Here is a 14,044-nt window from a genome sequence, read left to right as displayed (position 1 = left end):
TAGTGTAGACACAGCCTCAGACATGTTTGCAGTTGCATGTGATCAACAACGTTTTCACGTGTCTAACTTTGTTAATATTTGACCCTTATCCACATGGCAATGCAATTGAATTAGTGCCTCACTGACTGGTGTAAACCTAATTGGTTCATTTTAAAAAAATGAAAATGAATGATCTACTATTTTTTAGTTATAGAAAGTGCTGTTCTGTAACGCACCTCAAGTCAATGGGCGTCTTCCTGCTGATTTCACTGAGTGGGTGTTGTGCCAGGCCTACAGGGTTTTCTCATTTAATAGTAGAGTTCCATTTTTCATTTCTGTTCTTTTTTGTATGTAGAGACAATGTATCATCAGAAATCTCACAGGTTGCTGAAGTGCAGAAGTTAGATATTAAGGGGGGATTGTTAGCATTGGTGTCCTGCTACATATCAGATTTGGTAATTGCCCTCTTAAATTTCCCTTTCAGTTTCAACTGGAGAGAGTATTTTTCTCTATTTCCTTTCCTGAACTACTGTGTTGAGACGTGTTGTGCTGTTAATATGGTATAAATTTGTGATTAAAAGTCCAGGAAGACTCCAAAGGTCTCCCTTGCACACACACACAGAGTATACCACTAATTCATTGTGTGATCTGGGGAAAATCAGTTAACCTCACTGTGCCTCTTTGTTATACCCACATTACAGATGGATAAACAAGTAGAAGTTTATGATTAATAGTACCACTTGCTTTCCGCTCAACAACTATCTAATACAAAGTTAGAAGTTACATTTATTAAATGATTTTGTTTCAAAATGACATTCAAAATCATCTATGACGTCTACAGTCTGAAACCATACATAATTACAAACAGCAGAACAGCAGCAAAATTGTGATTCAGGTAAGAACGTACTTTCTTACTTTCACAGCTATGCTTAGACCACAGGGATGGGAATATAGCAGAATGCATTGCATGCGGCTTCTTCCATCAATCATTAACACATTTGAAATAATGGTGAATTAGGTCCTGACTCTCTATCTCTAGGATCAAATTAGGCCCTTTCCAATTCTGCTTTTAGTAATATGGCAATCATGTAAACCAAAATTTCAGCTCCAGATTTCCTAGTCTTGCCACTGAAATACTATATAGGACATCTGTCCCTATATCAGACTGTAGGTCCATTTCCCAGATAGGGGAGCCTTAACTGGTTTCCCAAATGCCACAGTTTGACATTCTAATTAGCTGGAGAGGGAATGTTACATATCCACATTCCTACCCAAACGCCCATCTGCTCCCTACTTTAGATACCCAAATTTGAAAATAGGGTTCTTTGCGTCTAGTAATCTTACAAGATTTAAGGCCTGATTCAAAGCTCATTGAACTCCACCAAAAGAGTCACAAAGACTTTGGATCACAGAACCTCAGTACCTGGAAACCCCATAGTGGAAGAAGTTCACTACTTCAAGAAATATTCTTGTAATTGCTGTTACTGTCACTTATCTTCTGCTCTAGCAACAGATAAGCTCTTATCAGTAACTGAAAGATAGTACAGTCTTCGGATGGATTGGCACAGTATAGCAGAGAGCATTGAACTGGAGGATAATTAAGATAAACAGATTTAATTCATTTTGGCACTTCCAGGCAGCTATTCTGCATAAAATATTTTATGACTCATGGTTCATCTTCTGCGTCCACACAACTCAGATACACCTGTACATTTTCTGGCAATAAATCCAAGCTGGTGGTATTGCTGAGACAGGCAAGTTTAGCTCAGTTAAAATCTGGATAAATGTCCACGCAACTGTCAAAGGGTTAAACTGAAAAAATGGGGTCTGAGGAAGAAATATCCTTGTAACTAGACTTCCCCTTCGTCTGTACCCAATTTCTAAAGGACTAAAAGCACACATTTTTGACATGGAATTAAACCTCAGTTGAAAAGGGGGTGGAGGAGAGGTGCAGGTAAAAGAGGAGAAGAGAAAAAAGTGCCTGCTCATTATCTGCCTGACTGGAGAGGCTGCCAGACACTTATACACCCAATGAACAATGCCAGGTATGACCCTAGAGGGAAACGGTATGCAGGTTACAGTGTTTATGGTGATGAACTCTGAATCTGTTGGGTGAGGAAACTAGTAAAACTGGGCTAAAATAGTCCATCTAGAGTTTGCCAAAGGCCTGCTCCAAAGCCCACTGAAGACAATAGGACACTTTGCATTGATTTAAATAACAGTTTAAATAACAAAGTGCTTTTGATACCTTTAAGGATTATTTCCTATGTTAAAATGTCCTCTAAATAAACACACAACCTGACTTTCTACCTCTCTCTTTCTGGACCTAATTTTGTATTAAATAAGTCAGTAATAATGTTTAGAGGCTCTTACGCAAAAAAGATGCATTCACAAAGAATAGTGCGCAGGCCAATCCTTTGCCATAAGCGCTATAAATTGGCGGACTCTTATTACAGAGGATATATTTAATTGCTTTGCGATCTCAACTGCCACACAGATAAATCACATCCAGTTTATTTTGCTTATTTTTCCTTTGCTGTGTCACATAAGAGAGTATCCTTTCATGGGGCTAGACTTTCTTTTAACTAAGTTTTTTAAAATCATGTAGTATTTGGTACATGCTCTTTCAGTAACCAAATCCCACTTTTTTAAAAAAGAATGATTTTACAAGCCCTATTCTAATGTTATAGCACAACTGATAAGAGTTCATAAATTGGTGAAAGAAAAATATTACAGCTGTGGTTTTCTAGCTAGAAAACTACAATTTAAAAATGTAATCGTGGTCCACTGAGCTACAAATTTTGGTAATGACCTGACCTTTGCACTGCTGTGTTTGTGTTCATTGTGCCACAAACACCAATATAGCAAATAGCCTATCATAACATTTTATTATTTCATTTTGTTTTTATGAATGCAAATATAATCATCATTGCCATGTATATCTTTAATTCTAATATAGAACAAATGTTTAGAATCCCCCCACACCTCATTTACATCTTAGCTAAAGATACTGACCATTCTAATCATTAGAGTGCCCACATAATAGGAGTGTAAGCACTTTAGAAATGTATAGAGAGAAATAAAAGGTCTTATGAAACTTTTTGCAACAATAGGGATCTGCTGCATTCAATTTTCTTGAGCGCACTTCGACATGAAAGAGTGTGCATAAAATATAATTTCCCTCTCTAAAAATGTCTTTTCAGCCTTTTATTGGGAGTGGGGAGAGGATGTCAGCACCATGGAATGCCTTTAATCGACATAGGTATGCTTGTGAGAAACAGTTTCCTCGGTTTTGTTAGCCCTACACAGCTCACTTATTCTTGGTTGATGTATGTAGTATTGGGTAAGGCACTGATTACCAACCAGAGATCTTGGGCCCAAGCCCATTCCTTAGCTACAGCACATTGCTGGAATTTTATTACTATAACTCACTGGGTTCACAAGTTGATAGCATGAACTGTGCCAGTATAACTAAGCACTTAGGCTATGTGCAGTTGGTATTTGTTAGAAAATAAATTTGACAGGGAGGAGAGGTGCAGTGTAAAATTAAAACAGACTGTCTTTTTTGCAAACTGCTGTACATTTGATTTCTCACCCATCAACTGTCGTGTTTTTTTTAAAAAAAGCTATGATTTAATGTTAGTAGAAATAAGATACACTAAAACAATATTTACTCCTACCGTTCTCATGGAAAGACCATGGAATTAAAACCACAAATAAAAGTTAAAATATTTTGTAGTGTTTATTTCTAACCATCACATTTAGTGCAAACTGGCCAGCATAGCAAGGAAAAGGTACTATGTTGCACAAGGGGTGAAATCCTGGCACCACTGACTTTAACAGGGTCAGGATATCACCCGTGGAGTAACAGAGAATTACTGCTTCACAACACAGAAGGCCAAACATTTGTCAGGGCACCTTTAATAGGATACTGTGCCAAATTTTACTTTCCCTTAACAGATGTAACTTCAACTGGATTTCAGAGAGCAGTGAGAGGCCTTCAATTTTCACACTGGGCATACTCCTGCTCCTTTAAAAGCCAAAAGACAAAAATTCCCATTGATGTCAATAGTAGTTTTTCCTCTTGAGCTCAGTGGGCATTGAGTCAGAGTTAAGGGAATAAAATTCAGTTTCTGGATGTTTAAACTCTGATTTAAAATGTCAACATTATTGAGCATGTTACAAAAAATGTTAGAGCAGTTCATTAAAAATGTATTTCTAATTAAAAGAGTGCTTATCATACCCTCAAGAAGTTTGCTTAAGGGAACCTCTGACTTTTGGTTAATTATTATTATTAAACTTAAATGCATCTTTCCCAGTAATACATTTTAAAATGTTAAGTACTACATGAAAATTAACTAGTTTTGTAGAAATTTTGCTGGTTACAAACACAAGCTGACAGAACAAGTTCTGTCCCATCCATAAGCCCAATTAAAATCAAGAATATCAATTAACTCATATTCCATTTTTTCCGTCTAAAAAAATGAAATAACTGCTGTGCACCTTGTTGGTGTTTAAAGAACAAAACACAAGATTACTCTTTTACCATGGCATAAGACATTATGGGAAAAGTTTTCAAAAGCACCTATAAAACTTAGGCTCCTAAATCCCTTAGTCACTTTTGAAAAGGTTACTCTAGATTTCAGGTACTTTCACTGGAGTAAAAATCTATATATAAAGTAGAAATAAAAACACTCAAATTCAAAAATTCATAGTGTTCATTTATTACCTCTAGTAACATATTATACTGTATAAATACTCTATCCTTGTTATATGTCCTTTTAAAAAAGCGATAACTTAAAAGATCACAGGAAGTATAAAAATAAATAGGTTTATTATGCGCATTTATTACAAACTATAACCCTTCCCAGAAGGTAAAGAAATATAAAATACTTATAAAGTATATATAATCTATAGTAATATATTTTACTATATACATATGGAAAGCCATATTCTCTCATAGTCTATGGACTGGCACAAACTTTTAATTACGCAACTGCTAGTGTACTGCTGTGGATGGACCTGCTATCCTTCAGCTTTGTCTTTCCCGCCTTATAAAAGTGATTTGAGCACTATAAAAATGTCATATATTAGAGATTCCCATTCATACTGGGAATTTCTTTTTCCTCTGATCTGTCTCTAGCATAACACAAATAAGTAAGCTAGTATTGGTTGCAACATGGTAAAAAGTTAGAACTTGAGACAGCGCTCAAATCTTCACTGTCATAACTTTGGTTGACAGTATTGTAGAACCAAAGAAACCAGTGGTTTGGTCAGGAGGCACTAAAAGCAACAACTTTTAGACAGAACCTGCTCCATGGAGATTGCCACTTATTCCAGCTTTGTAGGTTACACATGTCACAATGACTACATCGGCATGGATGAGAAAAATGGATAGAAACATTGGGTGATACAAAGATGCTTAAAAATAGAACATTCTAGTTGTCTGCAGGTTAAGTTAGGTTAAGTTAGAGTGATTTTTCTTGATATTTTTGACTCTACTTGTGGAGAATATGGCTTTATTTTTATATAAAACTAATCTCTGAAACAATAGCAGCCATGAACAACGTAGTTGAAACTCCTTTTCTAATCCGGTTTTTTGTCCTTTGTGAGGTAGGTAAGCCTTGACCAATTATTTTAAGCTTAGATGAAAGCTATTTTCTCCCTCCTACCCCCCACCCCAAGCTACCCACGTAAAAAAACCCTAGGGACTTGAACAGTACCACAACACAAATTTAAGGGGGCGGGGGGGTCTGAAATGTTTACTTAAACTCAGTTTGGCCCCTGCTTATATTTTCTTTAACTTGTAACGGACTTAAAAAGGAAATTATAATGCCTTAGGGCTTTATCTACTGAAGATGAAAGAGTTAGTGACATTGGCTTGCTAAGCTATCAAATCTGCACTTTGCAGGATATTTTTATGATGCAACACCACCCTAAAATTATTTTTACTGTCCCTTCTCAATGAATCCTCACCATGCCCTTTATATGCAAGACACATATGCTACCCCTAACTCTCTTGTTTTCAGTGCACTGTTCTGGGAGAAAAAAAAAAATCTTTAGCTTTCCCAACTGGATACTGTTTAAGTGCACTTTGTAACATTGCAAAAGTCTATTAAATGTTTAGGTTTCTTTGAAGGGTCACAGCTTTCTTGTGGCAACATACTGCCATCGTAAGACATACATTTTAATAATCTCTTCTTGAACCCTTTCCCACATGTCTTAGAACATGGTGACCAGTCTCCCAATTGCCACTGTGGGCAGGGCATGTCTGCACATGGTCGGAGATCATTTGGTTTGAGTTCTTTCGCACAGTCTGTGGCAGACTGCCCATTAAGGTCTCTGCATTTGACAGATCTTCTTTGCCAACCGGACCCACATGACTTTGAACATTCTCCCCATTCTTCAATAACCCATTCAGATAAGATCGTCTCCTTGATGGCGTTAAAAGATTCTTTCTTTTTGCTGGAAGCTTTCTCAGACCCAGACTGTAGTGGTTTCTTCACAAAATAGGTATATTTGATTTTAGGTTGAGGTGAGTCACCCACAGTCAGAACCTGGATAGTTAAAGGTTCCATCAGTGGGCTGAAACTGCGGATTCTTTCCAAAGCTGCAGATGAGCCACTGTACCTTAAAACACTGCCTTTATGAGTAATGTCTTGTTCCAATGTCGATAGAGTGTAGTCACCATTAAGAATATATGTGCCATCAGCAGCTTTAATAGCAAGGAAACTGCCATCATGTCGTGAACCCCTGTTATTTCGTTGCTTAACTTCAAGATTGGTTGCCCCAGCAGGAATGGTGACAACATCATGATAACCAGGTCTACAGGGAACAAAATGCAAATGTTGAGTCCTTAGTCTTCCACTGATTAAGGCTTCAATTTAGCAAAACACTAAATTTTGAGCTTTACCTTATGCACATGCTTAAGTCCAATTAACTTCAATAGGCACAAGCATGTGCAAAAATGCTTTGTTCAATCATCCTAAATTACTGCTACAATACAGGAGATCCTTGTATGATGCACTTAATTTAATTGGGATTTTACTTTAAAAAATTATAACTAAATCAACTGATTTTAAAAGATTAGTTTTCAATTCTAAGAGTAAACTGAGCCAATACCTGTCTTTGAAACAGAAAGGTTATTTTGCAAGATATTAACTATTGCAGTTCAAAAGAGGAACAGTATTTGTAAACTCACTTTGCACTAATGAGAGTGCCTGACACTTTCTTGCAGGTAGATCCATTGCCTCCACAGATACCACATTTGTCATATTTCTTACTGGAGCCTATCATACGATCACAGCCAGCCTTTACACATTGCCCCTGCACACAGACAGAAGTGGAATCTGGGCTACATGCGGTGCCATCCACAACCTTTAAAAAAGTAATAGTGCCTTTGATTAGAACATGGACATTTTATTTGCAGACATGGATAATAAAATTAAAATATGGATGCAACATGTCCCCCACCCCTTCATATTCTGAAGACAGCGACTGTTGAAAGTAAAAGTATTCATTTAGAGTATGCAGTGCTACTTCATTCCACTTACAACACTAAAATGCCATGGTAACATGAGAAATTGATTTAGTATCAGTGTTTATCAAAGGGACAACTTTAAATTGTTTAAGCCCATATAAGGAAGGACATTGCTTCCTAAAGCCAGTTGAGTCAGTCTTGGGCCATGAAGCATAAGGACTGATAGCCCTTTCAACAGTATCCTACCTAGCAAACAGCTGTAGAAGCTAGTCTTAAAAGCGTATTTATTCCTTAATCTTGCTAAGCCATTGGTTCCCAGTTCCACTGCCTAAATATATTACATTAAAAAGTATTTCCTTTTGACCGTTTTAAGATGTTAGCCTTTTAGGAATGTGAGACAAAGAGCAGATATTTAACCTGAGGCTGAAGGACCTATGAAAAGTTGAATAAAATAATAGAAACACAATGTTCTGTAAAAACTCCAGTTTAATAAAATGTGATAAGTATGTGAGTTTAAAAAGCTGTGACTGAGTTTGAAAGAAGCATGTCCCCATCAATACAAACTAGATTTAAATATGTGATTAGACTACTTGTAGCACAGAGGAACGGAAAATCTGGCGAAGATGTTTTAAAAGCTTATGATTAAAATATTTTAGTTTGCATATCCTTTGACTCCACTTTAAAAAAATAATCAGAAAAGGTAAGAATTCCTGCTTAAAATGTAATGTACAACACATAATTTTAAAAAATACCTTAGGTTGCAGAACAAAGAAATATCCGGTGCCTTTTGCTCGGCAGACAAGTTTGCATCTATCCTTTGGAGAGACTCCAGCAAACTTGGGTGTCCATTCCACTGCAGGTCCACTTCCAAAAGGGGATTTGGAAATGTCATTGTGTATTTCACACTGCTCTTCTCTGAAGGTTTTGCCTATACATAGGAGAAAAATTAGTTAGACTTTAGATATTTGTCTTTAATTGTCCTGCTCCCCCCCCGCAATCATCTCTCCTGCCCCCAACATCCCCTTCCTCCATGTCAAAGATCAACTCCCAACTTACCATTATTATCTGGACAGTCCTCAATATTACACGATCGGTATTGCACCCGTTTGCCTTCACAGTACTTTCCTCCATTCTTTGGAACTGGGTTATCACACTCTCTAAAGGAGTACTGCACTCCACCACCACATGTCCTTGAGCAGTCTCCCCAGGGTCCCCATGATCCCCAGCCTCCATGGACAGGGGTCTAAAATGATAAACAGCAAATATATAACAACCACCACACTAAAACTCTCAATTAAGTTGAGCCCCTTGCACAAGATTCCTTCTATGTTTTATTAGCTACCGCCCTCAATTTACTCATTATCAGAAATTAAAACTATGTATCTTATTGAAATATTATTGCATATTCTAGATTTTTAAAAAAATACTTACATCATAATGCTTCTTCTCAGTCTTGTTTACACATTTGCCATTCACACACCATTTCCCCTCTCCACAACTGGTGCCATCTGCCCAAGGAAAGTGTTTAGTTTGGCACACAAGCAATTCTCCAGAGATGCCTGTACACCACAAAGTTGTACACGTGCTGGCTGTGTCCGGACAATGTTTGGACTCATCTCCAAATGTAAATTGGCACTGCCTATTGGCATCATATAAAGTTCCAGGGAGATCAGAGGGAAGCTGTATAGGTTTGTGGGGCTTGTCCAGTAAACACTCACCTGGAAAAAATAGTAATCAATTAGCTGGTTTGAATGGGAAAAATGTATTTTATTTGTTCGATTGCACTTAGCTTTTTTGTTCAAATAATTGTTCAGCTTTCATTACACCAACAATTATGTGAACCAGTTAAAGACTTCTTTAATGTTACTGGCAGCCAAGTAAAAACATAACCTTGTACTGGAGTTCTCTAACAGAAAGTGTTGTAAGGAGGGGACTGCTTCATTTTTAGTTTTTTTTTTAAAGTAGGAAGAAAACAAAGATACTTTTAGCTGCCACTTAAACGCTAAGAGTACAAACTTGAATAGAAAGATTAATAAAAACGTACCATATCCATTGTCCAAAAATGTTGTAATCATGTAGGCACTGCACGGAGACCAAGGTTGGCTTCGATCCAGATTGGAAAGCATAGACGCCATCATGTGGGAATCCCGGCTTAGACCATTAATATTGGCACACTGCTTTGCGTCATCATGGGGCATGTTAAACACATGGCCTTAAAAAAAAAAAAAAAAAGGAAAAAAAAAGGATTTTTAGGAAGTTTGTTTTATGCATTAGCAAATATTTAAGTGTTAGTCTTGAACTGATCATTGAATGCATTTTAGATACTTAAAAGAATTATCTGAATAGTTCCAACATTTTAAACAGATGCCACCTTCTTTTTGCTTGTCTCATTTGCAAATCTAAGAAAGATGGTGTTTCTGCAATTGCAGTCAAATCTACAGCTCCCACATACAGTTATCTGGCCAATCCTGCCTGACAATCTGCCATGTGCCATTGTCTCCTACTGACTGACTTTAGAAGGAGTTGAGGGCATTCAACACCTCACAGAATTGGGCCCTATTACATAATGAGATATTTACTTTATGGTATCAGACTAGTTTAAATTAATTCAAACTCATGTCAAAGGTGAATTACCTAGTTCATGGGCTGTTGTGAAGGCAGCTTGCAATCCGTCGTCTTCTATGATAGAGCAACTGCGGTTTGGATCACAAATTGTTCCCACATCAGCCATCCCAAGGGTATCACATGTCTTGGCACCACAAAGGTCCTTTAAAAAAGAAGGCAGTTTCATTTAACCTGGTCAGAGACTTAACCTTGGCAAGAATCATTCAACCTTGGCAGTTTGCCTTTACTTATGGAAAAAGCATAGATTCAGAATTTCAAGATACTATGGCAAAATTCTCCTTTGCAACATGCAAAAATGCTTGTACTTATTCCATAATTTCAGTGCTAAATCTTGCTAAACAATCCATATATTAAAACGGCAGTATGCTGCATATAAAGTGCCTTTCATCTGAAATAAGATAACATTACAAAAAAGGTGGTTAATTATTATCCCACTTGTTTGAGTCAATAATCTCAGACGACTGAATCTAAATGTGATTTTTCTGAAGACTGTAATTAAAAAGATTAGGCTTGCTTTGTTTGTAAAAAGATGACCAAACTTTCCCTCTCCTTTCCCTTACCTGTCTGGTAAAGAGGATTGCTGTGTCATAGTGCTCTGCATGTCGGTCACTGGGTGGATTGTGTTGCTTTTGCCAACTGCAGAAGTTCCTTAAGGTAAGGGCAGCATTAGAAGAAACATCAGGTCCCTTCTGCTCATCATAGATAACCAGAATTTTTACCAACACCAGACTAATAGAGTTTCGGATACTGGGATGCTTGTATAATTTGGCTGCCACAGACAACAGAGTCAAGAGATAGTGCTTCAATCCACTGCCATGGAACTCTGCCATGGACTGGTCTGCTACAAGCATGGTTTCCACATAGCGAGGGCTGGACACAAATCTTTTTTTCCGTGTGCTTCCAGTTTCTATATTAAAAAAGAAAAAGGGGGAAATTGCATATGAATAGCCTGGCCAGAAACATTACTGTAAATTATTATAATAAGGAACTAGAACAAAATACAGTAACAAACAAAATTTGCATCTAAGGCAGGAAATATTTTACCACATTACTTTATTACTAAAGGCAGAAAGACCTTAAAATGGAACAGGAGGCTTGTGAGGGCACACCTACTTAAAATAGCCAGTTTTTGACCTCTGAAACCTGAGCAGTGTTAACATAATCTCACCCACTAAGTCACTTTTGCTGATGCAGTAAAGAGCAACCTTGGCCAAAAGCGTATGATGTGAGACCTTGCAAACGAAAGGGTGACTCAGAAGTCTGAATGAGATCATTGGGCTCCACGTGGAAAGCACAGTGCAGTACTCGAGGCTCCTGCCAAGCAACCCGATTGCTACCAGGACCCTGCAACAGCACCGCCTCTTACTCTAGTAGGACACTGTGCCCTCGTCTGACTTTCAGTTCCATTCCTCTCTCCTCCCCCTTCCCATGTGCTGTTCCAGTCAGATGATTAAACTCCCCCATTCGTAGGCCCTTTCTGGGCTGTCAGGCACTGTAACTTTCCCTCTCTTTGCTACACACCTGTGTCAGAGACACCAGTCCTTTTTCTGAATGAACATACTGTACACTAATTACTAGGGGGTGGGATTCTTTGTATCAACATTTACAACAAATGTGCCTCTGCTTGTATCTGTATTTTGTTTACCCCCGATTTGGTGAGCCAGAGTCTCTCTTCATTTACACCAGCGTAACTCAAATGACTTTAAAGGAGTTATTTGTGATTTTACGCACATGCAATTGAGATGACAGTCTTGGCTACAGAGTAACAGCCATGTTAGTCTGTATTCGCAAAAAGAACAGGAGTACTTGTGGCACCTTAGAGACTAACCAATTTATTTGAGCATAAGCTTTCGTGAGCTACAGCTCAGTTCATCCATGCACACACTCTGTATTTGTAGGAGGTATGGTTTTTCATTGCACTAAACTTCTGTCCTTTTCCAATCCAACCCGCAGTACAGCTAGAGGTTACCGAGGGAGAAATGCTTAATGTGCTGGAAGGGAGTACAACAAAGAGTTCTCCATCCCCGCCTGCAGGGATGTGCTCGGAAGTGGAGGGTGGAATTGCCAAAAGAGCCAGAGGTTCTTTTGAGAATCCCTCCCCAGGGTCTGTCTCTCTCCAACGCGCACGGGACATTCACGCCCCTGAGGACGTGTCGATTTCAGGTCATCAGCCTGAGGCTTCTACGAGAGTAAATGGGAGAGAAGCTGCACGGGAGTCAACCAGGGTCCCAGTACCTGTCTGGCCCACGGGCGCCTGCTGTCCCTCTGCGGCCCGGGGGAAGCTCTGGTCGGTCACGCCGCACTTGGAGCCGCCGCTCGGGCGGACGCTGCTCTGGGGCCGCCGGCGCAGGAGGTGGAGCTGCGGCTGGGAGGCGTTGGCCGGCTGGATAAAGTACTCTTCCCCCTGCAAGTAGAAAGCCCCGCGGAGCCCCGCGCAGAGGCTGAGGGCGGCGGCAGAGCTCGGGTCCCGGTTGACGGTGCCGGAGTAGAAGCAGCGCGCCAGGTCGGCGGCGGGTGGGATCCCGAGCGAGGCTCCCTGCTCCGGCACCGCCTCCTCCTCCTCCTCCTGCCGGGGCCGGCTGCCCAAGGACTGCAGCCTGAAGTCCGGAGCCAGGAAGCTGCTGTCTGGCTCCAGCTCCAAGCTCAGCCGCTTCCCGAAGGCGTCCAGGCGATAGAGCCTCTTGCCGGCCGGCTCGGCCGCGGAGTCCAGCCGCACGGGCACGATCAGCGCCTGCTCCTCCCGCGGCGCGGGGCTGCCGCGAGCGCCCCGCGGGCAGAGGCAGAGCAGCGCCGCCAGCAGCAGGGGGGCGGGCCCCATGCTGCGCGCCGGGGCTCGGGCGGGGAGGCGCAGGGGGAGCGCAGGGAGCAGCCGGCTCGGGGGCGAGCCGCAGGCGGCCGGGAAGAGGCTCGGGGGCAGGCGCGCAGTCAGGGCGCTGCAGCAGGAGCGCGGCGCGGTCTCGGAGTCCCTACAGAGGAGGCGCTGCCCCTGCCATGGCCGGAGCGCAGCTGCAGGGTGGGGAGGGTGCTGCGGGGCGCAGGAGCTGGCTTGGCTCCCCCCGGCTCCTGGCGCTGCCGAGAGAGTTGGTGGCAGGGGAGGCTCCGGCTGCCGGGCTCGGCGCGTCTCCTCTCCGAGTCGGGGCGCAGCCGCTTGCACGTCCGCAGCCCTGCCCTGCGCTCGGGCTTGTTGCTGGAGAGGAGGGGGGCGTCCCGTCTTTGCAAACTCCCTGGGCTCCGAGCGCCTCCGCGGTGCGGCGTGAGTGCAGGAGCCGGGGCCGCCGGGGCCGCCCTTTATGGGATTTGCCCGGGCAGCCCCCACCCCCAGCCCCCCCACAGCTGCCCCCGCCAGGCACCGCCCCTAGTTCCGAGCGGCTGGAGCGCTGAGCTCACTCTGCCTGCGCAACCGTGCGGCGGCTGGCCCCCCCCCCCCCCGCTCCCGCCGGGGCCTCGGGCCGAGCTGGGGCTGCCCCACACAGAGCGGGGTGAGCCAAGCCGCCGCCGCCGCCGCCTGCTCCCCGCCCCCAGCCTGGGCTCTGCCCGCTGCCCGGGTTTTCCACGTCGGACGGAGAAGGCTGGAGCTGCTCAGGGCTGCAGCAGGGGGGAGGGAGGTGACAGGTAGCGCAGCCCCCTGCCCCCCCATCCCTTCGCCCCCCTCCAAATTCCCCGCCTGGGTTTTGGCGCTCTCGGGGAGCCCTGATTCTCCCCCACACACACACACTCCCCGGGGGGCCCAGCCCCATTGTGGCGAACCACTACTTAAAATGCAAGCACGAGAGGGGAACGTTGCTTTTGTCACCTACCCTCGACAGACGCAGAAGGGAGGGAGGCCTGGCCAGGTCCCCCACGCAGAGCTCCCTTTCCACAAGGGCAGCGACGACCTAGGCCACCCTCACCGAGTCAGAGGTAGGGCGGGTGAACTAGGCTAGAAGTGGCAAATGCCGCAGTTGAATTTTCAAGACAAAC

General features: G+C 42.4%; 1 protein-coding gene across 1 annotated transcript; it reads right to left on the bottom strand.

Annotated features, from left to right (window-relative positions):
• Positions 1 to 6,062: 6,062 nt before the first annotated feature.
• Positions 6,063 to 12,902, bottom strand: ADAMTS1 (ADAM metallopeptidase with thrombospondin type 1 motif 1). Its single transcript, XM_077807272.1, has 9 exons — positions 12,320 to 12,902; positions 10,645 to 10,991; positions 10,094 to 10,226; positions 9,504 to 9,671; positions 8,891 to 9,177; positions 8,516 to 8,702; positions 8,212 to 8,387; positions 7,181 to 7,356; positions 6,063 to 6,804 (listed from the first exon to the last, which is right to left on the bottom strand). The coding sequence occupies exons 1-9, from the start codon at positions 12,900 to 12,902 to the stop codon at positions 6,063 to 6,065; spliced, it is 2,799 nt and encodes a 932-aa protein (XP_077663398.1).
• Between the last annotated feature and the right edge of the window lie 1,142 nt (positions 12,903 to 14,044).

Source organism: Eretmochelys imbricata, chromosome 1, assembly GCF_965152235.1.
Source record: "Eretmochelys imbricata isolate rEreImb1 chromosome 1, rEreImb1.hap1, whole genome shotgun sequence".
NCBI classification, from domain to species: domain Eukaryota; kingdom Metazoa; phylum Chordata; order Testudines; family Cheloniidae; genus Eretmochelys; species Eretmochelys imbricata.
Note: the sequence above shows the minus strand (reverse complement) of the source record. Positions and strands in the feature narration are given on the sequence as shown.

Excerpts from the sequence above, each read along its gene's own strand:
- ADAMTS1 (XM_077807272.1), bottom strand. The coding sequence starts at position 12,902 with ATGGGGCCCGCCCCCCTGCTGCTGGCGGCGCTGCTCTGCCTCTGCCCG. Across the intron at positions 8,703-8,890 it reads CTGAGAAGAAGCATTATGAT|ACCCCTGTCCATGGAGGCTG; the intron begins GTAAGTATTTTT and ends TTATCATTTTAG. Across the intron at positions 6,805-7,180 it reads GGCACTCTCATTAGTGCAAA|ACCTGGTTATCATGATGTTG; the intron begins GTGAGTTTACAA and ends TGTTCCCTGTAG.